The sequence below is a fragment of the Telopea speciosissima genome, chromosome 8 (assembly GCF_018873765.1).
Source record: "Telopea speciosissima isolate NSW1024214 ecotype Mountain lineage chromosome 8, Tspe_v1, whole genome shotgun sequence".
In the NCBI taxonomy this organism is placed as follows: domain Eukaryota; kingdom Viridiplantae; phylum Streptophyta; class Magnoliopsida; order Proteales; family Proteaceae; genus Telopea; species Telopea speciosissima.
Genome location: NC_057923.1, coordinates 59,093,582 through 59,121,116, shown reverse-complemented (window position 1 = coordinate 59,121,116; position 27,535 = coordinate 59,093,582). Strand labels below are relative to the sequence as shown.

Below are 27,535 nucleotides of genomic sequence, written 5' to 3'. Positions count from 1 at the left end.
ACTTGCTCTTGAGATTCTGTTCTTCTTTCAACACACTAATAAAGAAATTTTGAGAATGATAAATCTGAAGCAGAGAACATGGAATAGAGATTTTAAGAAAAAACATAGAAGAAGACCAAGAAGAGGCTCCAAGTTTTGTAATAATGGATGCATGAAATAATTAACCTGATAACAAGAAGAAAGAGCAATTAATATATCCCAAAACACAGGCCACTAGCAATGATCCCAAATCAATATCTTACCTATAAAAAATTTTAAAAATTAAAAAAACTTTAGAACGTACGAAACTTCATGTAGATGGGTGGCAGGTTTTTATAAAGATATGACATATATTTATGTTTCTGATGGGCGGCCATATGGCCGTTGCTTTTAACTCATTGACCATTTATTTTCAATTTCTAATCCAAAATGCATGTGTTATGGATTTTAATCCTCTTCAATTCCCTAAAACTGTGCAATGCTACAGTTTGGGGGTGAATATGTTGACACACCTGGCAGCTCGAAGTCCAAAAGCCTTGGAACGTGAGTCATTGTCAATTTTAGGCTACCAAGTTTGGGCCAATTGATAATGACCCCATTTTTGTTGGGCTTGAGCCACGACATTTGGTCTCTGAGTCTCTAATTACAATTTAAGAAATAAAAATAGATTAAATAAAATTTAATGGTATGAATCAACTACAAAACACTATAAGTGCATATAGTTGTATAGAATGTCAAGAATAATTAGTCTTTTCGTCAGTTTAATATGTGTACAATAATGATTCAGGAAATTTTAGAAATATTCTATTAAAATATAGATCTTAATTAGTTTCAAACAATTTAGTTATTTTGATTTAAAATATCTATTTTGCTAAAATAAAATAAAAAAAAAAGAAGGTTTATTGATCATCTTTCAAAAAATTCTTAACTTTAATAGTGTAGTCCATCATAATAATGTATCGTTGGTATTCACATCATTCTTAGTAAAAATGATTAAACGTTTGATTTTCCTTGAACGAATCTTCCTCTTCCAAATCCACCTCTTGCTCTAAATCATCGATTAATTTGTATAACCATCGAGCAATCCTTTTACGGATATCTTTAATAGATTAAAAATCAATCGTTAATGAATCATTTAATAAATAATTTTTTTAAAAAAAAAATTAAAATTGAACAAATTAATAAACGATTATCATTTCCGATGATGAGGATTCCTTTCCATGGTGGGCCATGGCTGCTGCTTTTGTCTCATTGTTCAAAAAAAAAAAAAAATTTAATTTAATGCGTTAAGAGTGGGAGGGGAAGTGGAGATGGATTCGGATTTTGGTCAATGTAACGAAAACCGTTGACTCGTCCCATGAAATAGAGACAGAATAGGAGTATCTTAATTATATCATTATTGACCGGTTATGTTAATGGGGCCTTCCTGAGACAGGCACGGAACACGATAATATTCGATCGGTTCATTATCGAGATCAAACGGAGTTGTCTTTATTGAACTTAACAATATTTAAACGGGTTATAAATGGAGTTAGGCTTAAACTACTATCAATTATATGAATATTATAAAACAGACTTGTCTTATTGATGTTGCAGGTTTCGGGTTTGTAGCATTTAAGGTTTTCCAAAAAAATTCTACACATTTAAGCCAAAGTCTTACGTTTCTTGTTTTTTTTGAGGAGTGTTTTTTGCAAGATTCTCCCCCATCTCTCTCTTTCTTTCTCAAAGTTTTACATTTCTTGTTTCTTTTGAGGATTTTTTTTTCAAGAATCTCTCCCATCTCTCTCTCTCTCTCTCTTTTGCCTATCCGCCTGTCTCTTTTGATTGAAATTTTATACATCTTCTATCTGCTCTGCAGATATGCTTTTGTGAGATAGATTTGGTCTCTTTCATATTTTTTGCGGATTAATTCGTAATGGTATCGATGGAGATCAACATTGATTCCGATTGATCTATATTAGTGGATCGGAGATTGATAAAAAAAATATTTAAAAAAAAAACAAGGGTAAAACTAATTGATCCGGATTGGTATCTAATTAGTATCGGTCTCTCCTAGTTGATCCCGTACCGGTAGATCGATACAAAAAGGGGTAAAAATATAAATATATATTAATAAAACTATTTTTTTGAAGAAAACAGGGGTAAACCTAACTGAACAGACCGACATGGATCGGTATCTACTGAGACCAATATCGATACCTGACAGATCCCATGTTGGTGGATCTGAATCCGTTACGTTTGCCCTTTTTTTGTTCAAAAATTCGATTTTTTTTCACATTTTTACCTTTGTCCGTACCAATCCACCGATACAGGATCGGCTAGGAATTGATATCGGTCTCAATAGATATCGATCTGTATCAATATGGATCTATTAGGTTTACCCCTATTTTCTTTTAAAAAAAAAAACTGGATTTTTTTTTACATTTTTACCCTTGTTTGTACCGATCCATCGATACAGGATCAGCTAGGAATCGGTAGCAGTTGAGACCGAGATCGAGACTGATACAAATCAGTATCGGTCTCATTCGATATCGATTCGGACCGGTCCAGATCGGTTAGGTTTACCCATGTTTTCTGTCAAAAAAACATTTGCATTTTTACCCTTCTTTGTACCGATCCACCAACACGGGATAGGCCAGAAATCGGTATTGCTCTTAGTATATACCGATTTGTGCCGGTCTATTTGGTTAGGTTTACCCTTATTTTCTACAAAAAAAAAAAAAAATTTGAGTTTTTTTTTTTTAACCCATTTTTGTATTGATCCACCGATATGGCGATATGGGATTGGCCAGGAATTGGTATCGGTCTCAGCCGATACTGATCAGATATCAATCCAGATCGGTTAGATTTACCCCCTGTTTTTCTTTTTTTCAAAAAACTAGATTTTTTAAAGCAATTTTTACCATTTTCCATACCGGTCCACCAATATGGATCAACCGGAATCAGTGTTGGTCTCCATCAATACCGTTATGAATATATCCCACAAAAAAAATGAGAGAGCAACGAAATCTATCCTGCAAAAGCATATGTGCACGAGTAGACAGAAGATATATTCAATCAAAAGAACCAGGCGGATGGGTATGAGAGAGAGAGAGAGAGACATGGGAGAGAATCTTGCAAAAAATTCCTTAAAAGAAGCAAGAAACGTAAGCCAAAGAATTTTGACTTAAATGTTAAGAATTTTTTTTTTTTGAAAACCTTAAATGAGTAAACCAGTAACTGCAACATCAGTAAAAATTAAATAATAAACATCTTATTTAATTATAGGAAGTAATTTTTATTACCTAAGTGAAACCAATGGTCATCATTACATGATTCCAATCCAAAGATTAAGAGATTGATTACATGGAATATACACTACCCACGCAACCAAGTAGACTTCTTTCTCTCTTCAATTATTATGATTAAAATCGATACAAATTTATAATAGAAAAAACACCACTTGCTAAGACTAAGAGGGAGAATAAAAATATTAAAAAATTATTAATTAAAATACTATCATTAAAATCGATATAAATAAACCAATCAACAGATCCTAAACAATCAGGCTTGGTCGGGCAATTGTCATTTTGTATCGGAAAAAAAAATCCTCTATAATGCACCGATCTTGTGGTGCACCGCAGTTCGGGTTTGGGAGCTCGATACTTGAGAGATGTGACATCCAACAGTGCCGAGCTTGAGAAGAAAGAAAAAAAGAAATTAAAAAAAGGGTAAAGTACACGTACCCCCCTATAATGCACCCAATATTCCTCGTACCCCCTAAGGTTCTGAAAAGTCAACGTCCACCCCTGCAAATTCCACGTACCACCCCTACTTTACCCCCCTAATTCCAGATAAGTCCAAACTGTTAAGTTTAGCCGTTAAGTGTTAAAAACTTGACCATTTTACCCTTACTTATATGTTTATAAATTTGAAAAGACCTAATTGCCCTAACCTATTTGTTCATAATATGAAAAGACCTTTTTGCCCTAACCTAATTTGATAAGACCCTTTTACCCCCACTGTTTGTTCTTAAGAACCTAACCCAGCCTAATTACTAAAATGCCCTTGCTAGGGCATAATTACCAAAATACACTCGGACCGAGGCTTCACACTTGGCCCTCGCACAGAGTCGACCTCAAACCAGGGGTCGGTCTGATGTAAGGTCAACCCAGTGCGAAGAATCGGATCTCCCAATAGAATCCTAAATCGAAACAACAACCGTAATCCGAGCAAGTCGTAGGGCCACGTCACCTCATCCCAAAGATCATGGGATATGCTGAGTCACCAGGAATTAACTGTTATCAATCGACGGAATCGTATCCTACTCAATTAAGGACTCTTACCATGAGAAGAACCCACTTTCATATAAGACCCCGACACAAGATCTCCTACCTAAATCAGACTCTTTCCTTACAAGGACTCTTCCCGTAACCACCTCAGCATTTACTAGATCAAGATAAAGATCTGCTATCAACAAAAACCTATGATGATTTGTGATTTGAAACCTATAAATAGCCAGGTATGCCATAGGTTTAAGTGTCTCTTTTTTTTTTCAAATCCTTGAATTATCTGTGGGTGCACGACCTAATTTAAGCATCGGAGCTCGATCAGCCGGCTCAGACCGGCAAGGGTTGACCGATACTTTGTTTTGCAGGCCAGCTCAGCTCGGATCGTGCACTAACAGTTGTAAAACATGAATGGATTTCAACTAATCACAGAAACCCCTAATAATAAAAATGGTTTCACTGTTTTTTGTACAATACCTAGAAAAATTTACTATTTAAAACCTAGCAAGCTAGGTAACAAGGCATTTTGTATCAGTAATCCCTGTTACTTTCATGGGGTTATACTTGATGGTCCAATTCCCCTGTTACTGATCACGGCCTCACAAGACTCGGTTGATCGAATTTGTATATGTTTGTGTTTTTTTTATATGAATGTATATGTTTGTGTTTAAAAATATATATTTACTTAAATAATATACAAAAATAAGTGCCAAGTTTGTTATCATATATTTTGATGAAAACCGTTTGGAATTATGACTAATTAAGAGAGCGAGGATCCAAACAATTGAAAATTGCATGGTTCGGCCTCAATTTGGTTAGGGTAAATTACACGTCACCCCCTGATTTTTGAAAAAACTCAAATCATCCCCTAGTTTAGACCCCAATATGACAAATTAGTCTCTACCGTTAGTTTTATGCTGTTAAGTGATGATGTCAGTCAGTTAAATAAATTTAAATCCCTAAACTACCCTTGACCAATGTTGAAGATGAAGGAAGGGTAGTACTATAAATTTAATTCTAACGTTTTAGTGCAAGGGTAAAATAGTCTTTTTCACACCAATAACTAACAATAGACTAACACCGTAACTGTAGAGGAGGTGATTTGAGTTATTTTAAAAAATCAGGGGGTGACATGTAATTTACCCATTTGGTTATTAAAGAATTCAAATAATCATGAATCCTAAGTCCTAACCTCCATTTTTTTTGCTACTCAATCCTTGTGAACAACAAGAATTAAGGCCTCCACCTAAAGCTGAGAAGTTCAATTTCTATTGAGTTGGTGGATTTAGTTTCTTAGATGTGAATTTCTTAAGTTGCCATCTAAAGTCTAAACTACTAAATCATTAAAACAGATGTAATGCAAATACTAATGAATTCCTAATTATATATTTTGGACTCTCAGGATCCAAAATGAACCTTAGTTCTACATATAAATGGTGCTGGGCCAGTTTTGAATTCGGATTCCCCGACCAAGTTGGCTTTTTTTGTTTTTCCCCTTGTACTTCCCGCCCCAGACCAGAGGGACAAAATGGACTTTTACAACAAAAATAAGACTATTTACAGGCAAGAGGTTAGGGTTGAATTATTTGACCCCTCCACCTTTTATCTGTTGTTAAGCATTAATATATTATTTGTTACCAGAAAAAAAGAAAAAAACATTAATATATTATTCAATACTCATACTTAAATCTACGAATTGACATAGTACTTATTGGATCGAGTTTTCTTCCATCCATGGTGAATGAGGAATTCCTTCACCATAGACATCTGAACTGTCGGACTGGCATTGGGAGGGCAGTTTTGACCTTGTATAATAGGAATGGGAGTTGATGATGATATATATAAAAGTCTATTCATAGTTAAATGTTCAATAATCTATAGTTGTTTCAAATTCATAATTTCGAAAACCAGACCTAATTAAGGGGTGAAAGTTGAAAGCACAGTTAACACTTTGATAGCCTGTTTCCCAATAAAACCAACCAAAAGGCATCTAGTTTTACCTTCACTTGATTTCTGTTTTTTTTTTTTTTTTTTTTTTTTTTTTAATTTTTATTTTTTATGCTGTTGCTGTTGTTCAATCAGGGTTGACGTGTATCTAAATGGATTGGTACGTGATTTAAAAATCCACATTTTCATAAGGTTGCTATTAATGCATTAATTACCCACTAATTCAAACCTTGTTTCCCAACGACATTATCACTATTAGTTTTTCAACCCCAAAAAAAAAAATTACTATTAGTTTAATGGTATGTAAGAAATAGAGGGAAATAATATAGTAACATTTATGGGAGCGAGGGAGGGAGGGAGGGAGTAGAATTTAGTTAAGGTCAGTACGTACAAGGCTTATTTGGGTAGTAGACCAAAAGGACCTATGATGTCACATGGTGCTTAAATTGGCTATACATTAAGAGTTCAGTAGGAAGTACAGAACATTCTGTGTTCTAGTATAAATGGTAAAAGAATAGGTCGACTGGAACTTAATTATACATGTATATTAGGACAGTTAAGCTTCTTGTTTTAGATCTTGTTGCTTGTTTAAATAGGTCGGTGTCGGCTCCCGATTAGGAGATTAATGGTCTAGTTGATGACATTTTGTGTCTGTGTAATGACTTTGGGACTCGGCTCTTGTGCAGCCATGCCAAAACCATTCCAAATACAGGGGGAGGTGGTCATTTCACATGTGGGGCCCAGGTGGGATCCATCTGTAAAATGACTACCTTACCCCTGATTTTGCTGTCATTTAGCGGTGCTGCACATGTGCAGCTCCCGCCACAGCTTTGCTAGTGTCTATTTCCGTATTGTTCCTCTACTTTGAATGGGGAAACCCATGTATTAGTCAAAGGGACTTCTTTGGTCCGTGTGTCTAAAAGTCTGGTGGGTACAGCCACCTTCAGCAGGAAAGATTTCTTTAGATTCTTTTAACAAATCGCTTGGTGGAGGCGTTTCCCAACCTTCTTTGATCAAAACAAAATGGAAGAAAAGTTAGGTTCTATTTGGATCCGATTGGAAACTGATTCAACATTTCTACATGTGATCCGAATCTGATGACCTCATGCAATTTCTCTAATTAAATTTCTTCAACTTTGATATAAAAATTCACTAACAATAATAAACAACCAATGCCAGCACATCAGGGATACTTGTAATTTAATTGAAATCAAATGGCCTTTACATCATTCCCCAAGACATGTATCTTTTGATCAGTGTACATAAGCGTTTGCAAGAGATGAATACCATAAAGGAAAAAGAGTTAATTACAAACACCCCCCCAAAAAAATTTTCAAATAACATTTGCCTTGGATGAATAAAATTAGAATAAATGAAGGAGAAAAGTTTCCTTGAGATTCCAGTGTGAAAAAATCTCTCTCACAACCTCTTTCCTCCCTCCCCCCAACAACCCCCAACACTCACTCTCCTGTGCTTCCTACTGACGAAGCTGATCGTGCACTTCTCAACAGTTCAACCTTCCAGCAACGGTAGGTGCACAAAAAAAGGTTGGGGGAGTAGTTGTTTGATCTCATCATGATCCCATTCCAATGATTCCCACCATCGGGTTGAGCCCTCAATCTTCCTTATCAGAGTAGTAGAAATTAATGATCCATTTTGCTGCTGCTGAATCAAACCCAAACTCAAAGGGTGCAGACTCTTCAGATTTGGACATTGAATAACTGTTATCGTTTCTAAGGATGGTGCCATGGGATGAAAAGAAACTGTTTTCCAAATCCTTTCTAGTCTGGGTAGGTCACTAAGATAGAGAGTCTTCAATTTTGGGAAAAGAGCAACATCATCATCATTGTCATGACCTTTTTCTTCTTCTGCTTCCTCTACTTCTTCATTCACTATTATTACTTGGACGGTATCACAGTCACAGACATAAAGTTGTTCAAGGTTTGAAAGTTGTTGTAGTATGCCCCTTGTGAAAACCTCTCTCAGGTTTGGACAAGAAATGATATTCAAAGTTGCTAAACGGCTGAAGCTTCCTGGTGGCATTGGCCCTTCCCAAATGGCTCTTGTAGTTGGCATATCTCTAATATCCAAGTATTCCAAGTTTGGTAAAACTGCACATGGTGTTGTTGTTGTTGTTGTTGTTGAAGTAGTAGTAGTTAAATCATTATGATTTCCATTGATTTTGATGATGATCTCCATTATCTTGCATCGATCAACATAACATCGTTTCAGCTGAGTTAAGTTCTTCAAGCCAAAATCCAACAGCCCTTGACAAGTGTGATTTGTTCCTAAATGGAAACCATTGGCCCGATGGAGTACCTCTGCAATTGCAGTGGGTGTGTAATTACCTCCTACCACTTGTAAATATCGGTTATTAGATGATGCTTCTTCTTCTTCTCCTTCATAATCAAACAAACTGTATCCAGACTCAGTTCTGCAATGCACAGTTAACTGAAATGACTTCAAGCTTTGATTTTTCCATGGATAACTTTCACGTAGAAAATGCTCAAAACTTTCCAATGTTGTAAACTTAAACTCAAGTTGAGTTAGTTGCTTTAAGGTACCCACCTCTTCAGCAATGCTTTCTCCAAACTTTGGAGATGGATCCGCTACACATATGCTCAAGTTTTCAAGCAGAGAGAGCCTTGATATAATCCCATTAGGAACCATCAGTCGATTCCCACTTGGTATGCTATAAAATGACACTCGCAGACTTCTAAAGAGTGTAAGCTGCTGAATTTCAATAGGCAAGTACTCAAACATGCCATACCTGCCTCCTAAATGAAGCACTTGAAGTTTTTTAAGATTCCCTATTTGGGATGGCAGAGTAACCAAAGAGAGACAATCGAGAAGAAATAATCCTCGAAGGCTTACTAAATTGGAAACAGAAGATGGTAACTCCCTGATATCAGTGTCTGATAGGTCCAAAACTCGAAGCTTGTGCATATGCTCGAAGAATGATTCTGGAATTCTAGTCAAGCTTCTTCTATTATGCTGCAAAAATAACGTCACAAGCGAGAGGGATCTGGGGTTCTCAGGTAGATTAATAATGCGACATTTATTATTACCCATCAATGAGATCCTTTGGAACTGTCCCAAATTTTCCTCATTTGAGATTGAGAGCTCGTCCTGTATTCCTCCTCCCATATTGGTTCGAACCAAGAACTGATCATGATTACCATCCTCCTCCTCTACTGCAGCAGGTACCATTAATAATTTGGCAGACATTAATGATGATGATGATGTGATTATTAATGCCAAATCTCTAATCACATCATGCATCTTGACTGCTGCTAGCTTCTTCCCAAAATGATCATCAACTATGTCTACTAGTACTCCTTCCAACAGTGAAACATCTTTTAGGTAATTTAATATAGCATGCCCTTTATCATATGCCTCATCCAACCTTAGAAAAAAACGACCATCATCATCAATAAAACCCTCTGCCAACCAACGTTGGACAAGTTCTTTTTCTAGAATCTCATTGTCCTCTGGATATAAAGCACAGTATAGAAAACACTTCTTGATATTGCTGCTTTTTATTCGATCGTAACTGAACTTCAATATCTTAAACACAGATTCTTCCATATCATCAATAATTTCATACTTATTCGAGCTCAATTCCTTCCATGCATTTCTCCATTCCCTTGGGTCATTCTTATTTCTCAAGGACCCTCCTATGACAATAATGGCAAGTGGCAAACCTTGACATTTTCGAACGACCTGTGTAGCTATTTCTCCTATATCCTCTGATAAATCCACGACATTGCCAACCTTTTTCCGAAACAAGTTCCAGGCCTCTTCTTCAGATAAGACTTCAACTTTAATTGCTTCATCAATCTCCATTTTGTTACAGACAACCATGGACCGAGTAGTTATTATCATTTTGCATCCATTTTCTCTGCTTGGGTTGGGGATTCCTATAATTTCCAAATCCATTCTTTCCCACAAGTCATCTAGAAGCAGCAAATACTTCATATTTCTCAATCTTTGAAAAATTCTTCTTGCGGTTCTTTCAACAGACTCATCATCATCAAACTGCAATGACAGACGCTTTAGAATATCCTTTTGTACCTTTCTTATATCTCCTCCTCCATCTTTGGACACAGTTACCCAAATAACCATTTGGAACATACCTGTTATTTCGGGAGAATTGTTTAGGACCTTCATTGTAGTTGTCTTCCCAACTCCACCCATACCCCATATGCCAATTTTATGCTTATCATCATCCCTTATGCATCTTAATATCTTCTGGATAGTACGATTAATTGATGTATTGCCTTCCATAGCTAGTGCAGGAATTGGCTCAACTGACTGTGGAGGTACCTCAACCACATATCTTCCTGAAAACATTGAGTGGTCCTTGAAGAGATCAACAATCTCATCATCTATCATTTTCACAATTTTTTTACCCAGTTTCTTTCGCCACCAAATGTCGGGGCACAATCCACCAATGCAACGCTTACTTTCTTGGAACTCTGCTTCTATGGTATTGATTTTATTTTCCATCTCTCCCACCTTCTCAAGCCAATCTTGACATCCATCTGTTGGCATTGTTGATATGGTATCTCTGTTTACCTCTCTGTTTACATCCTCCCTTTTGCTATAGAGATCTTTCGCTTTTCCTTCCAGCTTCTCAAAATTTTTTTCAAGATTTTTGATGTAGCTGATTTGACGTCTGAGCGGGACCCATAAACATTGTCCAATGGCTGCTATTGGTTGTCCGATGGCTGCTAGTATTTGTCCAATTGAAGCCATTAATGAATTTTGGGACACCTGCCACGATTTCAACACCAATTCTAGTGAATTTAACAATTAAAAAGATGAAAGGGGAAGGGATTGTGAAGCTGTGAACAACACTAATGGACTTTGTGACGGAATTCTGTAAAAATATTATTGATATTCTTGACGGTTACATGTGGTTACAAGGTGTATAAATACACCAAAGGTTGAGAACCTTAGATTGGATTCTCAACACCTAACTTGCTATACAAAGCACATAGAATATAAGGTGACTTGCTATACACTGTACATAAAATATAAGGAAACCAAAGCTGAAGATTGAGTTGCCGCCATTGTGACGCTGTTAAATACCTAATTATACAGTTATTTATATATATATATATATATATATATATTAATTATTATGTTGTGTTATGCGTGAGTTAGTTAGGATAACTACCAATGTTAGTTGGTTAGTTATTTAGATATGGAAGGAGTCATGAGTGGTAAGTTATGTAACAGCTATACAACCCGATTTAATAGTGATTGTGAATGAAAAAGTGATCAGATTATTATCCCCTAAATTATCTCTTAAGAGTTAGCTTGAGAAGAGGATTGACAGCCTCCCAATTGTGCCAGGACGTTCGGCGGATTCGTCTGTAAAGCCCCAAATTTATCTCTCTTCCTCTCCCTATAATTTCTCTTTTATTTTATTTTCTCTTTCAGATTATTTTGCACATATCAAATGGCATCAGAGCCAGGTACGGCGGAGGAAATCGACCGTCCCGGGTCTATATGGAGACAAAAACAATGTGACCTTCCAATCGTGCAAGATGAAGAAGAGACTCTCCATCCAAAACCACAAGTTATGTATGATCATCTTCGGAAATTGCTCTATCAAGATTTGGGATCCTAGTGGATTATTTTAATTTTATTTTTCCCTTATCGTCCTTGAGGACAAGGACAATTTCAAGGGGAAAGGAGTTGTTACATACCTAATTATACGGTTATTTATATATATTAATTATTATGTTTTGTTGTGCGTGAGTTAGTTAGGATAACTATCAATGTTAGTGGGTTAGTTATTTAGATATGGAGGGAGTCATGAGTGGTAAGTTATGTAACAGCTATACAACCCTATTTAATAGTGATTGTGAATGAAAAAGTGATCAGATTATTATCCCCTAAATTATCTCTTGAGAGTTATCGTGAGAAGAGGATTGGCAGCCTCCCAAATTTCTCTCTCTTCCTCTCCCTATAATTTCTCTTTTATTTTATGTTTTCTTTCAGATTATTTTGCACGTATCAAACGTACCACCAAAGGAAACTCCAAAAATGGAAGATTCACCAAGAGAACCGAATATAGATTGCCAAGTAGAGCTGGCGAGTGGCGATGCTATATTCGGCTGATAAACACCAACACCCATGCAACATAAAATTTTTTAGAGCCCCTAACTAAGGAGAAGATCATATACAAGGTTTTTCATGCTTTCCAAGCATGAACAAAGGATTCTTCTGAAAATCATCACTTGAAAGATGCGAAACCCAAAATGAGCCCTCTACCAGAATAGTCTTTCTTTTCCATGTTGTAGTTCAAGGCTATTATGTATTTATATGGAACAGAACTAAAAGTGAGCAGATGGTGGGATGAAAAAATGCACTCTGCATGCAGGAGCTGAGCTACGAAACCTTTTAATGAGGGCTGGATTTGCACAAGAGCTTTATGACTGAAGCACTATTGGTGGAGGAAAATTCTAAAGTTGGCATTAGATGGATGGAGGTCAAGATGAGAAGACAATAGAGAATTTTGAATCTAATACAATGTGTGAGAGTGAGGATGGCAGCATTGAACACCATGTTCTACTGGTGTCCAAGATCATTTAACAACACAGCTGAGCTGACGAACTTGTAAATGTAGAAGCTAGAGTAATGATTCTCACATCGGATACCATCCCATTTCCAACATAATTTGATTTTTGCTGATTTTATAGTTTTCAATTTTATTTTTTTTATAGGTAATATCAAATTTATTGTGAGGAAAAGAACAACTATACAAACAACTATAAGGTAGCCACCCAGCAAATCAAAGACTATGAGAGCAAGGGGGCCCCTGAATCAAAGGAAACCAATGAAGCTACAATGAGAAACAATGAACTAGACAGCTTCAGAAAAAGCCCATGGCCCAAAGCCCCACCAAAACCAATGAACTACCAGAAGACCAAATGGGGTGAATTCCCCAACTCTCCACAAGGTATTGATTCCTATTGGATTTGGGATCCTTGGGAACAATAGCATGACACCGTTCCTCCACATTAAAGCGAATGTCCCTGAAGATGATTGAACTGGTGCGAGTCTTGTTCTGAAATATACGAAAATTCTTTTCATTCCAAATGTGAGCAATAGTGCAACAGAATGCTAGCTTGGCAATGCAACCTATTAGATCTCCCTGGAATGAGGTCCCTACCCACTGAGCTTCCAACTCCACACTCCTCCCAGGTATCCTGGACGGCGAGCATAACCTCAGGATGGTTCCCCATATATGGGAAGTAAGGGCCGTTTCCACTTCTTTCTATAAAATTGAATTATTTTATAGTACGTTTTCAATTTGCCGCTTCCACTTCTTTCATTTTTCTTAGCTAGCTGCTATGTTAAAAATTTCTCTTTTACTTTTTTTTACCATGAAAGCTATTTACTCCCAAAAGAATAAGAGGAAGAAGCCAAGGCCGCTAAGCTTTAAGAAATAGACGCATGGTACTTACTTGATTAGAGGAAGGAGGTGCAACGAAACCCAAAAAACACTTGCTTCTGAGATGCTATCTTCCCCCTCAACACTGTAATAAAGAAAATTTGAGAATGATAAATTCGAAACATTAAACATGAAAGAGAGAATAAAAGAAAGAAAAAAAAAAAGAACAACATTGCATGGGAAGAAGCCAGAACCCCTATGTTTATAGAATTGATACATGACACTTACCTGTTAAGGGAAGCAGGAGCAATTAAGTCCAAAAACACTTGCTTCTAAGATGTCTTCCTTCCTCTCAACATTCTAATTAAAGAAAATTGATAATGTTAAATATGATGAAGCAATGAATGTGAAATAGAGCTTAAAAGAGAAAACCATAAGATCAAGAGAAAGAATTTAGGACACATAAGCCATAAGAATAGATATATGATACTTACTTGATTATGGGGAAGAAGGAGCTATAAAACCCAAAACACACTTATTTCTGAGATATCGTCCTTCGTCTCAACACTCTAATAAAAAAAAATTGAGACTGATAAATGAAGCAGTGAACATGAAATAGAGCATAAAAGGAAAAATTAGGAAGACAACAAGAAGAAATCAGGGCCCCTAAACTTTAAGAATGCGTGCATGATTCTTACTTGATTATGAGGGGCAATAAAGCAGAAAAATAGACTTGCTCCTGAGATGATGTCCTTCCTCTCAACACTTTAATAAAGAAAATTTGAGAATGATAAATATGAAGCAGTGAATATGAAATAGGGATTAGAAATAAAAACTAGAAGAACAAATGAAAGAAGCCAAAGCCCTTAAGTAGCTTAAAGAATAGATGCATGATACTGACCTGATTATGGGAAGAAGGAGAAATAAAACCGAAAAAGATTTCCTCCTCAGATGTTGTGCTTCTTCTCAATACTCTAATAGAGAAAAATTAAGAATGATAAATGAACATGAAATAGAGAAGAAGGAAAAAAAAATTGGAGGAAGCCAAAGCCCCTAAGCTTTAAGAATATGTGCATGATACTTACCTAATTATGGGGAAAATAAGCAACAATTCCCAAAATACACTTGTTTCTGAGATGTTGTCCTTCCTCTCAATAATCTAATAATGAAAAATTAAGAATGATAAATAGGAAGCAGTAAAAATGAAATTAAGATTGAAAAAAAAAAAAATAGAAGAACAACAAGAAGAAGCTAGGTCTCCCTAACCTTTAAGAATAGATGCATGATAGTTACCTGATTATGAGAAGGAGCAATAAAACCAAAAAAAAAAGACTTGCTCCTAAGACATTATCCTTCCTCTGAACAATCAAATGAGAAAAATTTGACAATAATAAATAAAAAGTAGTGAATACGAAATACATACAAACAAAAAACCATAAGAAATGGAGGAAGAAGCCATGACCCCTAAGTTTTAAGAATGCATGTATACACTTAATTATGGGAAGAACCGGTGAAACCCAAAAAACACTTGCTTCTAGAAGATGCTAATAAAGAAAATTTGAGAATGATAAATATGATTGTAGACACATAATTTTATCACCTTGGAAACGTGCACAACAATGTTGATCAGATGTCCTTGAACGATGTGGGAGGCTCAACTTATAGTTTGGGTGACATTTCCTACCCTTTTGGGCAAATTGAGAAAATAGGCAAAATACACCTAGTATGTTAACCAGTAAAAGATGAAGTAAGAGCCCCTCAAATTTTCAAAAAGATGCATGATACTTAACAAATTATGGCAAGAAAGAGCAATAAAACCCTAGTGTCATCACCAGGGACCATGTTTGGATTCTCATGTAGACATCTACGCAAGTTGCACATGTGGATATGCTCACAGTGTCTCATTGCAGTTAGGCTTATTCTGGTTTTGACGTAGCCTACTGACTAAGTTGGTGAAGTTTTTTATCTAGGCTTGCATCTATTCCATGACCGATTCTGGATTCTCGTGGTCACTCATTTCCAGTTTTGGATACGTATTAGCTTGGGGGGAGCAAGTACTGTGGGTCAATCTGCTCTCAGACCTAACCCAAGAGGGAAGCAACCAATCTTCTTCTGCCTTGGTGGAATGGTGCCTATTAAATGAAACATTTGTTAGGGCCAACTTTCATCATTATCCCTTATAACCTAGGTGGTTCAGTACCCCAGAATTTCGCATTTCAGACATGGAATATGTATGCATATGATGCAACAGACAATATCATACAACATACACTTCAAGTAAGAGTTAGTGGATTTATTTGTAATCGCCGAACCTAAAACCTCCTTTTCCAAGGCTCCGGCTATCATGAAAAGACTTGGGATGTCCCAGTGCATGTCTAATGGCACTGAGAACGGGGATCGTATTTGAGTTTTTTTGGAAGGAAGGTTTATAGGTGAATGTGGTGGATGCTCATCCTCAGTTTGTTACTGTAGCTTGTGTGGCTAATGGGTCGTCAAGTTCTTTCTTTATTACTTTTGTGCATGCCTCTTGCACTGTCCAGGAAAGAAGAAGCCTTTGGGAGAAATTGTGTGTTTTCTCTCAATCAATTAGTCAGGCATGGGCGGTTTGTGGTGATTTTAACACGGTGTTAGATCACTCTGAGAAAATTGGGGAGAGGCTGCCCTGCTCTCGCTCCATGGAGGATTTTGGCGATTTTGTGAATGGTGCTGGCCTTATTGACGGTGGTTTTGAAGGAAGCACTTTCACTTGGACCAATGGTCAGTCGGGTCGATGCATGGTTAAAGCCAGACTGGACAGGGTCTTGTATAATTCAGTATGGTCGTCTTACTTTCAAATAAGCAGAGTCCATCAACTTAGCCGAACATGTTCCGATCATGCGCCGTTAAGGTTAGAGGTTGAGGTTTCTAGCATCAAAAGGCCTTCTTCGTTTAAATTCCAGCAAATGTGGCTTTCTCACCCAGGATTTAATCATTTCGTGAAGGACTGCTGGTCTACTGTGTATGAAGGTTCTCCTTTGCAGATTCTTTTTTTGAAACTAAAGTTTTTGCGGGATAAACTAAAGGTTTGGAACAAGGAGATTTTTGGTAACATCCATCAAAATGTAAAGAATTGTGCGGATGACGTCTCCCAGGCAGAAGTTGCTCATGATCTTAATCGTTGTAATGACTCTCTCCTTCAATTATATGATGCCCGAGATCGTCTTCAAAAGGTCCTTTTACAAGAAGAAATTTTCTGGAAAGAGAAATCCCAGGTGAAGTGGCTTTTGGAAGGTGAAAGAAATACGAAATTCTTCCATACTATGGTTAATGTAAAAGGAAAAAGAAATAGTATGGAAAAAATAAAAAATTGTGAAGGTGATTGAGTTGTGGGCAGTGAGGGGGTACATGTAGAGGCTGTGAATTGTTTTGCAAATCTTTTCTCTTCGGGAAGTTGTTCTCGACATGCGGAGCTGCTTGATGTGATTCCTTCGGTTATTACCGAGGAAGATAACACCCGTTTAATTGCATCTCCATCTCTGAAGGAGGTTGAAGAAGCGGTTTTCTCTCTTTCAAAGGATAGTGCTCCAGGGCTGGATGGGTTTACAGGTCATTTTTTCACTTCTTCTTGGGAGATTGTGAAAGCGGATGTCTGGGCTGCAATGGAGGATTTTTTTAAAGGGGGCATTCTTCATAGGAGCTTTACTTCTTCCCATCTGATCCTCATTCCAAAAATGGAGAACCTGGATGTGACGTCTGATTGTCGCCCAATTAGCCTTTGTAATTTTTCCTATAAATCATTGCAAAAATCATATCCTCTAGGCTTGCCCCTCTTCTTCCTTTGTTAATTTTGGAGGAGCAAGGGGTGTTTGTCCAAGGTTGAAGTATTCATGATAACATTGCTTTGATACAAGATGTGGTTCAAGATCTTAAGAGGAAAACAAGGGGAGGCAATGTTTTGCTTAAGCTTGATATGGCAAAAGCTTATGATCGCATGGAGTGGAGTTTTTTGGTAGAGGTCTTAGCCAAATTTGGTTTCAGCAAGGATTGGATTACTCTTATCCAAAAAACCATGGTCAATTATTGGTTCTCCGTGGTTATGGATGCGAGCCCTTTTGGTTTTTTTAAATCTTCAAGGGGTCTCCATCAGGGTGACCCGCTTTCTCCGACGCTCTTTATTTTAGCGGAAGAAGTCCTGAGGGGTTTAAGAAGCTTATTTGCTGAAGGCCATGCTAAATTTTATCAGCTTTCTAGGGATTGTCCTGGTATATCTCATAGCCTCTTTGCAGATGACATAATTATCTTTACTAAGGGGCTCAAATCATCCCTCAAGCAACAAGTACGAGGAATTTTCAGGGCAGCTGGTAAATCAGCAAAAGAGCTGTTTTGTTAGCAATTCTACGGCTTTAGAAGCCCGCAACAGGTTGATTGGCTCCATTACTGGTTTCTCTAGGAAATCCCTTCCCATCACTTATTTGGGCACCCCTTTATACAACGGCAGATTGAAAATTTCTTTCTTTCATGATTTGCTGGCCAAGATAAAAAATAAGGTGGCAGGGTAGAAAGGAAGGCTTCTTTCGGTTGGGGGAAGGCTTACCCTCATCAAGCATGTTTTAGCTTCGATGCCCATTCATATTTTATCTTGCTTGAAAATTCTCATTTCGGTGTCAAAAAGATTTTCCTCTATATGCTTGAACTTTTATGGGGTTCCTCAGAATTTGGTAATCGACATCATTGGGAGAATTGGACGAAAGCCTGTAGACCGATTAAGGAGGGGGGCTTGGCCTTAAGAACCCTCGGAGACCTTAGTCTCTCCATGAGAATCAAGGGTATTTGGCGTACTCTCTCAGAAAATTCTCTATGGAGTTCTTTCTTTAAGGCAAATTTTTTGAAGGGAAACCATATTACTTTTGCTAACTCCAATACAATGGATTCGATATCCTGGCGTAAGGCCCTTGAACACAAAGATTTTATGCTTTCTAACTCAAGGTGGTTGGTGGAGCAAGGTGAGGTTTTGTTCTGGCTGGATAACTGGCTAGGGGTTAGGCCTTTACTGGACTTTGTGGATGGAGCTATCAATGTTCCATTGAATGCCCCTGTAAGAGATGTGCTCTCAAAAGATGGGTTGTGGGATCAAGAATCCCTGAATCTTATCGATAACCTGGATATTCGTGATCAAATCAGGAATAGCAATACTTTTTTCTCTTCCAGGTTGGATAAGATTGTCTGGACTCCTGCCTCCGATGGAATTTTTTCGGTTAAATCAACTTGGAATGTGGTTCGTATCCAGCATCCTACAATCTCTTACTTTAAGTGGCTTTGGAATGCTTCGGTTCCAACAAAGATTGGGTTCTTTTCCTGGCAAATTCTCAATGGGAATGTCCCAAGTGATAATACACTAATGAGTTTGGGCGTTCCGTTGGCTTCTAAATGTGTTTGCTGCAAAGAGCCTTGGAGGGAAACTACTAATTACATCTTTATTCATGGAGGCATGGCTACCAAAGTGTGGAATTTCTTTAATGGCTTGTTTGACATAGTTTTGATCCCTACTCAGGACATTAGGAGTCGACTCCTATTTTGGCATGCTCAAGCGACTTCTAGTGGAATTTGCAATTTCATAAAAGGTATCATTCCCTCTTTTATCATTTGGGAACTATGGAGAGAGAGAAACAATCGCAGGCATAACGAAGGAATAAGGATAGACTCTACAATCATTAAGAAGGTTATTGCATGGATTCACGAAATTCCTTTACCTAAAGAATTTTCGAAAAGGAATTTATCTCTAAAGGATGATCTGATTTTGAGGGTTTTCAATTTAAGACCCCCGGTTCCTAAGCAGAAACGCCCTGTGCCTATATATTGGTGTCCCCCTTTAATATGCTGAAATTAAATGTTGATGGTGCGAGTAGGGGAAATCCAGGAGTAAGTGGTGGTGGGGGTATTATTCGTGATTGCGAAGGCTCCTTGATTGCTGCTTTCTCTAATTTTTGTGGTATCTGTTCTAACTCAGTGGCTGAAATGAGAGCCCTTCTAGATGGGTTGCAGCTTTACGCTAGTTTGGGTTTACATGGTTTTTTTGTCAGCCCGGATACGGCTTCGATTGTGCGCTTCGTCACACAAAGGAAATGCAATCTGTGGAGCTGTTGGTTTTGGTTCCAGGAGGTCCTCACTCTTTGTGACTCTCTTGGTGTTTGCATTCACTTCGCTTATCGTGATAGCAATCATGCTGCGGATTTCTTGACGAATTTCGCTTGTGACTCTTTGGTCGATTCTTCTTTCCACGATACTCAAAGTATCCCGCAGGATTTACGGCGGATTGTTAGGGAGGATAAAACTGGTTTACCAGTTTTTAGAATGTAATTAATTTTGTCGGGCAGGGTTTCTTCCTTTGGTGTGTGAGAGAGCGAGGCTCTTTGGGTTGGGGCAAGGCGGGTTATGTCCCCCCTTGTAATTTTCTCTATTTTTATTGTTTTCTTAATAAAATTCCAGGGGCTGGCCCGGGTCCCAGGTAATATTTGGGTTAAAAAAAAAGAGTAAGAGTTAGTGAGTGCGGATACAAAGTTGAACTAGTTCTACAGTTGGTTTGAATATTGAGGACCACATAGTCAAACCGGGTCGGTCCATGATGTGGTAAACAATATCTAGAGCTGAAAAAGAACTGGCCAATAGGTTTTGCACAATTTTACTATTAGTATGACGTATCCTAGACATAATAGTTCTATATCATTATATGATGCATGATGATGGATTGGGACATGAGGTTCACCTTTAACAATGTGTGCCTTAATATTCCTCTCACCATGTCTTCAAAAAAGTGATCAAATGGTACGACAACACAACCTTTTTGATACATCCGAAGGAATGAGGCTAAAGGTTGTAGTTTCATGATAGGTAAGTCATGTGCCTTTGCACCGAGCATGTAACTACGCCACGTGGTTTCTTGGGTCGATCTTTGTTGTGATGTGTGCAAGTGGTGATGCAATGTAATGATGAATAGTTAGCAGAACAAACATTACACGAAAATAAAATATACCAAATGAACAAAAATTCAAATCTAATGCACCAATTTGAAGTATGACAAAAAAATATCCCTAGTGGACTCGTCATTGTGATAACAGGAGAAATCCTTGTTTTCAAACGTACAAATATCTCTTTGGGAAGAGAGAGAGAATAGAGAGTCACCACCTAGATTAGGATCTAAGACCCTCGAAAACAAATATTACTTCATGACAATTTCAATGGGAACAAGTCAAACAAAAAAACTAGGGTACAAGTCAAGTTGTGGTCCAAGAAAGCTATTAGGCATCTTGGTTCACTCGGTTAAACCAGTCTTCCTATTGCTTAGTCAAAAACAAAATAAACACAATAAATAAAAAGAACATAACATCAAAATAAATAAATAAATAAAATACAAGAAAAATAAATAAATTAAGAACAAGACTAAGCTTAGAACACATACCTGATGTGTTTGGCTATAAAACAAAGGTTAGTATACTGAAAAGTAAAATGAAACATGGATGCATAAGAATATGAAACATAGTTACTATACATGCCACTATAATGCAAAAACCTAAACAAATGCACATGAAGATACGAACACATCAAAACAAACCCTAAAAATGTTAGAGAATCAAATGAAACGAGAAAAAAACCATCTCTAACATATGCCACATACCATAAAATATAATAAAAATTTGTACATGAATAAGTAAGATAAAAATGAGGAAAGTACTCCTAGGAGTAAAAGAAAGTAGAAAAATTCCAAAAATTTCAGGGCATGGCCGGACTTTTAAGTAGGGGTGTAAATGAATAGCCGAAATCCGTTTCCGTATCCGTGTCCGTATTCGTTTAGCACAATCCGAATCCGTCCGAAAGCCAAACAGATGCGGATACGGATAGGCTATAGCTATCCGAAAAGCTATATTTACATGTAAACGGATAAAATATCCGATCCGTACCCGTGTCTGTATCCGTTTAGCACTATCCGAATCCGTCCGATAGCTAATCGGATGCGGATGCGGATATAGCACTATCCGAGCCGAATCCGATCCATTTACAGCCCTACTTTTAAGCTTGTGGGCTAGGCAAGAAAAAAGATCATATTCTCATAAAACATCCTGGTTAAGTTTTATACATGCTTTGAATAGGGCATATAACATCAAATCCCAAGTATGATTTACAAGCCTTCATTGTAGAAGTCTTTTCATGCTTTTTGAAAGCAAACTTGAGTGAAAAATATCATGAACGAAGGATTCTTTCCGAAATTATCATGTAAGGGTTAAATGGTGAAATTTAAGTTGAATGGTCAAGCCAAAATGAGCATGGGGTGATGAAAGGCATGCAAACAACAAAAACTGAGCTAAGATCCCTTTTATTGGGGTTGGATCTACCCAAGAGCTTGCTGGCTGAATCATTAGTGGGGAGGAAGATTCAAAACTTGGCAATAGATTGATGCAGCAGGTGCTTAGATGAGAGGTCCATAGAAACTTTCGAATCTAATATGATGTGTAACAGTAAGGATAGTAGCCTTGATGATGTAGAGAAGATTTCTGCAGAATTTCTGGATCGGTTGGACCAGCAGAAGTCCACCCAATCAGGCCGAAAGTGCTAATTTATCAGCACAACTTCCAAGAGCTGTAACTTTTGACTTGGGTGGAATTACGGGAGCCATAATACTTTTTTAGAAACGTCAGCTAGTGCAAATTCCATTGTTTAAGGGTTGTACTAGGCCTTTGAAGCATTGCGCACGATATAGAAATCTTAGTTTCCTGTTTTATTTTTACTTTATTAGTTCATTTCCTATTTTGTTTAGGTTTCCTTTTCCTTTGTAATCCAACCTCTTTATATAAGGGTCATTTTGGATAAAATAAGGTATCTTGAAGTTTATGAACGCAATTGTTTTGTTTGCTCTTTTTCCCCATTGGAATTAGAGTTTTCTTTACTTTGAGGATTCGAGAGCCGTGAGTGCTTGAACGAGATCTAGTCCCCATACTTCCTACTGCATCACTTGGACACCTTGTTCAACTGGTGTCCAAGATCATCTAACTCTACAGCTGATCAACTTGCAAAGGTTGGCGCAAGAGAGATGATATTTACATGGGAGACTACCCTATTCCAACATGGATTTATTTTTTGCTGCGTCTAGTTCAGTTTTCAAGTTGTTGTTTCTGATTCTTTCTTTGTTCTTTTGCTGGTTGCTTTGTAAAACATTTCTCTCACATCTTTTACAATGAAATCTAGTTACTTATCCCTGAAAAAGAAAAGAAGATAGAAGACTGCAACACATGGTGGGCATGTATGTTTCACACTGACAAGATCATTGTACATGTGTGAAAATAGTCCTCCAAAGGACTGGGACTCCCAGCCACCACTTGATGCAGATCCAAGCCTCTATGGGCTGAAGAATCCCCCTTATCATAGAATTTTAGTAGGAGCCTTAGTATAATTTATTTCAGTTCTATACTTAGCTTTTTTTAGCAGCCTTAGGGACTTAATCCTATTGGCTGGGATTGTTTAATCTTATTGGTTCTTAGGGAATCTGTTGTTTCAAGTGTTTTAAAGTTGTTTTAAGTTACTACGGACAATTAGGTCTTTTTATGTCTTTTAATTGTTTTAAGTTATTTAAGTATACCTCTCCACGATTTTGGAAGAGAGAATAGAGTTGTAATAGATCTAAGAATGAGGCCCTTGGTCTATTATTTATAATAAAACGTGGGAGGCTCCCCCACACCATTCAGATTTGAAAATTTCGTTTGATATTGCTGCTGCCATGACTGCTGCTGCTGTTTGCTCTTTGAGAGTAATCCTTGTGGGTCATATCAAGGAAGCCTTGTGAGTCATATCAAGGTGAAAGGCTGGTAGACTCCGGTGACTCCTTGCATCTGTCCAGATCGGGAGGTTCTTCTACAAGCTGATTCCACTTGCAGTTTTCAGATCCCTGCAAAACAAGTAAGCCATTTATTTTTCCTGCAACTACCCTGCTGTTTCTCATCTTCTAACCTAGACCTACACTCTTCCAATCAATCCCCATAAACCCTAATTGTTCTAAATTCTGTCCAGCCTTATCCATCCATTCAAATCCATTCAAACTTCAACCACAGCACCTTCTCATCTCCTCTTCCACTCGACCTAGCCTGCTGCCCCATCCTAGCACCCTAAACCCTAACTGACATTGTCTCTGTGAAACTCTAAAAAACCCTACTTTAACCAAGGCCTAACCACCCATCAAAATCTGATCTTTTTATTTTCATCTCACTCCCCATACTGCCATTAACACTCGACCAGCTCACTTTCCCTAGATTCCATCTCTAAACCCTAGATTCTAAAAACACCAATTTTTACAAGGCCCCTAACCCTAAACCCTAGATTTTCAACTTCATCCAAATCAAACCAAACTTACATTAATAGACTCCTAAAAACCTGCACATCATTACCAAATAAAACCCTAGCTCAAAACCCTAACCCTAACCCTAATTCTGCCTAGTTTACCTATTCTGTCCCAATTGGCCAGCATAGTTAAAATTCCTGATTTACCTGGTTCCTAGTAGGATCCTATCTTATTTAGGACTACATTAAATTGGTATCAGAGCCATGGACGAACATGGCAACCCAGTGGTGGACACAAATCTGCCACCCCAACTTGATCTCATGGCTGCCATCATGGAGATGCTCCAGAAGCTGTCGGCAGATCAGAAGACACTTGGTGATCGATTACTGAATATGCAACAAAGGCAGACTGTGCCACTTAGAGACAACCCTCTTTATATAGAGGACAGATTTCAAGTTCACTCTGAAGTTCATGGAACTCTGGGAAGGAATCGACGTCACAGAGATCATTCCAGAAGTCATAGAGACCCCAAAGATCATTCCAGGAACCACGGAAATCACAGGGACAGAAGAAGACATGATAGAGGTGGTTACAGAGAAGATAGGGACAGAATTAGAGAAGACCCCCAAAGGCCTAATTTTGAGGAGTATTTGAGATCCTATTTCACTGCCGATGAAGCCACTAATAAGAGGTATGATACACAGAAGGTCAAGTTAGAGCTGAAAGAGTTCGATGGGAACCATGATCCTCAAGTATTCTATGACTGGCTTGCTGCCCTGGATGACTATTTCGATTGGTATGACCTGCCTGAAGATAGGAAGATGATTGGCACGTACCAAGCTGATTGGCCCTACCCGAGCATGGTGGCGCATTGCAGAGAGGGACATGGAGCTTGATGGCCAAGCACCTACTACCTGGGAAGACATGAGATATGATTTGAGGGAGAAGTATCTGCCCACGCACTACAGAGCTCAGATGCAGGATCAGTTCAACTCCCTACGATAAGAAACTATGACTGTAGCCGAGTACATGCAAAAGTTCGATGCTCTTTCTTCTCGTACTGCCACTAGAGAGGGAGCCACCCAGATGTTATCTCGGTTTCGATTGGGATTGAGGTTAGATATTGTTAGAGCTATTGGAGTAGCTGATGTGAAGGACATCAAGGACTGTTTTGAGAAAGCCCTGAAGGTTGAAGAGTTGTTAAATTCCAATAGGAGATCTGATTCCTCTACTGTCGATACCAACAAAGCTTTTCAAGTCCCCAAGTCTACCACCAATGGTTATACTCGAGCTGGACATACTGCTGCTGGTTCTACTCGATCGGGCTATTATGTTGGTAGTTCTTCTCGCCCTATAGCCCCCCAACGTGCTGAATATAAAGGTAAAGCTCCCATGGACAGCAATGAACCCCACAAGTGTTTCCACTGCAATGAGCTTGGGTACTATGCCAAGGAATGCCCACAAAAGCATAAACCTGTTAATGTGGCTGCTAAGGCAGAAGAAACCTCTGAAGGGAACGATGAGTAAGGTATATATGCATTACCCCCTGATAGTGATAACGACTTAGATGGTTACTTTGAAGATATGGATGGTGGTGCTCAAAGTGTCCATATGATTGCTCAAGCTTTAATGGACGATGTAGTTGATTGTGAAGAGGTAATTGGGAGCATTTCACAAGAAGACAATGACAAGCAAGTTGCTGCCCTTGACGAAGTGGAGCTCGAAGAGAAGATTGTTAACATTGAAGACCCTATGGAGGTTGATCACATAGACTTTGTGATGCCCTCTTGGTTCTTTGAACAGAAGGCTCCACGACTGGAAGACTATATTCCCCCTGTTCCAGCCTCAACAGAATTCTGCCCCGAAAGTGTTGAAGTTGCTGCCCATATGTTGCTTCCCCCTCATCACAAAGTTCATGGACGAGTTTCTTCACACAAGCATAGTACTTGGACTCCCACTCATGCTGTCAACAAGCTCAGCCCCAAGTTGCAAGGGTGTTGCATGGATTTCACCCATTCATCGGTGATGAATATTTTTAAGTCGGGGAGAGTTGATGCAAATTCAAGCCTCTATGGGCTGAAGAAGCCCCCTTATCATAGGGTTTTAGTAGGAGCCTTAGTATAATTTATTTCAGTTCTATACTTAGTTTTTTTAGCAGCCTTAGGGACTTATTCCTATTGGCTGGGATTGTTTTAATCTTATTGGTTCTTAGGGAATCTGTTATTTTAAGTGTTTTAAAGTTGTTTTAAGTTACTAAGGACAATTAGGTCTTTTATGTCTTTTAATTGTTTTATGTTATTTAAGTATACCTCTCCACGATTTTGGAAGAGAGAATAGAGTTGTAATAGATCTAAGAATGAGGCCCTTGGCCTATTATTTATAATAAAACGTGGGAGGCTCCCCCACACAATTCAAATTTGAAAATCTCGTTTGCTATTGCTGCTGCCATGACTGCTGCTGCTGTTTGCTTTGAGAGTAATCCTTGTGGGTCATATCGAGAAGCCTTGTGAGTCATATCAAGGTGAAGGGCTGGTGGACTCCGGTGACTCCTTGCATCTGTCTAGATCGGGAGGTTCTTCTACAAGCTGATTCCACTTGCTGTTTTCAGATCCCTGCAAAACAACTAAGCTATTTCTTTTTCTTGCAACTACCCTGCTGTTTCTCATCTTCTAACCTAGACCTACACTCTTCCAATCGATCCCCATAAACCCTAATTGTTCTAAATTCTGTCCAGCCTTTTCCATCCATTCAAATCCATTCAAACTTCAACCACAGCATCCTCTCATCTCCTCTTCCACTCGACCCAGCCTGCTGCCCCATCCTAGCACCCTAAACCCTAACTGACATTGTCTCTGTGAAACCCTAAAAAACCCTAACTTCAACCAAGGCCTAACCATCCATCAAAATCTGATCTTTTTATTTTCATCTCACTCCCCACACTGCCATTAACACTCGACCAGCTCACTTTCCCCAGATTCCATCTCTAAACCCTAGATTCAAAAAACACCCAATTTTTACAAGGCCTCTAACCCGAAACCCTAGGTTTCCAACTTCATCCAAATCAAACCAAACTTACATTAATAGACTCCTAAAACCTGAACATCATTACCAAATAAAACCCTAGCTCAAAACCCTAACCCTAACCCTAACCCTAATTCTACCCTAGTGTACCTATTCTGTCCCACTCGGCCAGCATAGTTACAATTCCTGATTTACCTGGTTCCTAGTAGGATCCTATCCTATCTAGGACTACATTACCACTTTCCACTTGTAAATCCTCACATTTTCTCCAAAGGGCTGGAATTTTGGTAGGGTACGTAATTATTATATGTGATCTGGGTTGGATGCTGTCAATTATATATGAATTAGATCGTCATTTTGAACTGTGATTAGCTATCTCAACTCATCAACTCTAAAATATAAAGATAATAAGGTAAAGGTTTTCTTGGACTGTGGATTGCACACCTAGTTGTGCCATGTCGAAAGATGATGTGACAATTTTCACTATTAGATATCAAGAATGGTTTGGATTGACCATTTGTTCCAAAAAGTTAAGCTTTCTTCTCCCAACACTTGCACTACTTGCAATTCAGAAATTTCTAATAATGAAATATTAAGAATGAATAAAAA

The 27,535-nt window shown here is 38.1% G+C and overlaps 2 protein-coding genes across 2 annotated transcripts; one reads left to right on the top strand and one right to left on the bottom strand.

The window, feature by feature from the left end:
* Nucleotides 1-7,706: 7,706 nt before the first annotated feature.
* LOC122672497 (disease resistance protein At4g27190-like) lies at nucleotides 7,707-13,705 on the bottom strand. Its single transcript, XM_043869959.1, has 2 exons — nucleotides 13,676-13,705; nucleotides 7,707-10,970 (listed from the first exon to the last, which is right to left on the bottom strand). Exon 2 carries the CDS (start codon nucleotides 10,950-10,952, stop codon nucleotides 7,707-7,709), a length of 3,246 nt encoding a protein of 1,081 aa, XP_043725894.1. The 5' UTR covers nucleotides 10,953-10,970; nucleotides 13,676-13,705.
* Nucleotides 13,706-16,277: 2,572 nt separating this feature from the next.
* On the top strand, nucleotides 16,278-19,938 carry LOC122672496. The gene is made up of 5 exons (XM_043869958.1): nucleotides 16,278-16,872; nucleotides 16,993-17,358; nucleotides 17,493-17,942; nucleotides 18,294-19,202; nucleotides 19,418-19,938. The coding sequence occupies exons 1-5, from the start codon at nucleotides 16,278-16,280 to the stop codon at nucleotides 19,936-19,938; spliced, it is 2,841 nt and encodes a 946-aa protein (XP_043725893.1).
* Nucleotides 19,939-27,535: the final 7,597 nt, after the last annotated feature.

Excerpts from the sequence above, each read along its gene's own strand:
- LOC122672496 (XM_043869958.1), top strand. The coding sequence starts at position 16,278 with ATGGAGGATTTTGGCGATTTTGTGAATGGTGCTGGCCTTATTGACGGT. Across the intron at positions 16,873-16,992 it reads GGTGAAGTGGCTTTTGGAAG|AGGCTGTGAATTGTTTTGCA; the intron begins GTGAAAGAAATA and ends GGGTACATGTAG. Across the intron at positions 17,943-18,293 it reads AGGAATTTTCAGGGCAGCTG|AATTTGGTAATCGACATCAT; the intron begins GTAAATCAGCAA and ends GGGGTTCCTCAG.
- LOC122672497 (XM_043869959.1), bottom strand. The coding sequence starts at position 10,952 with ATGGCTTCAATTGGACAAATACTAGCAGCCATCGGACAACCAATAGCA.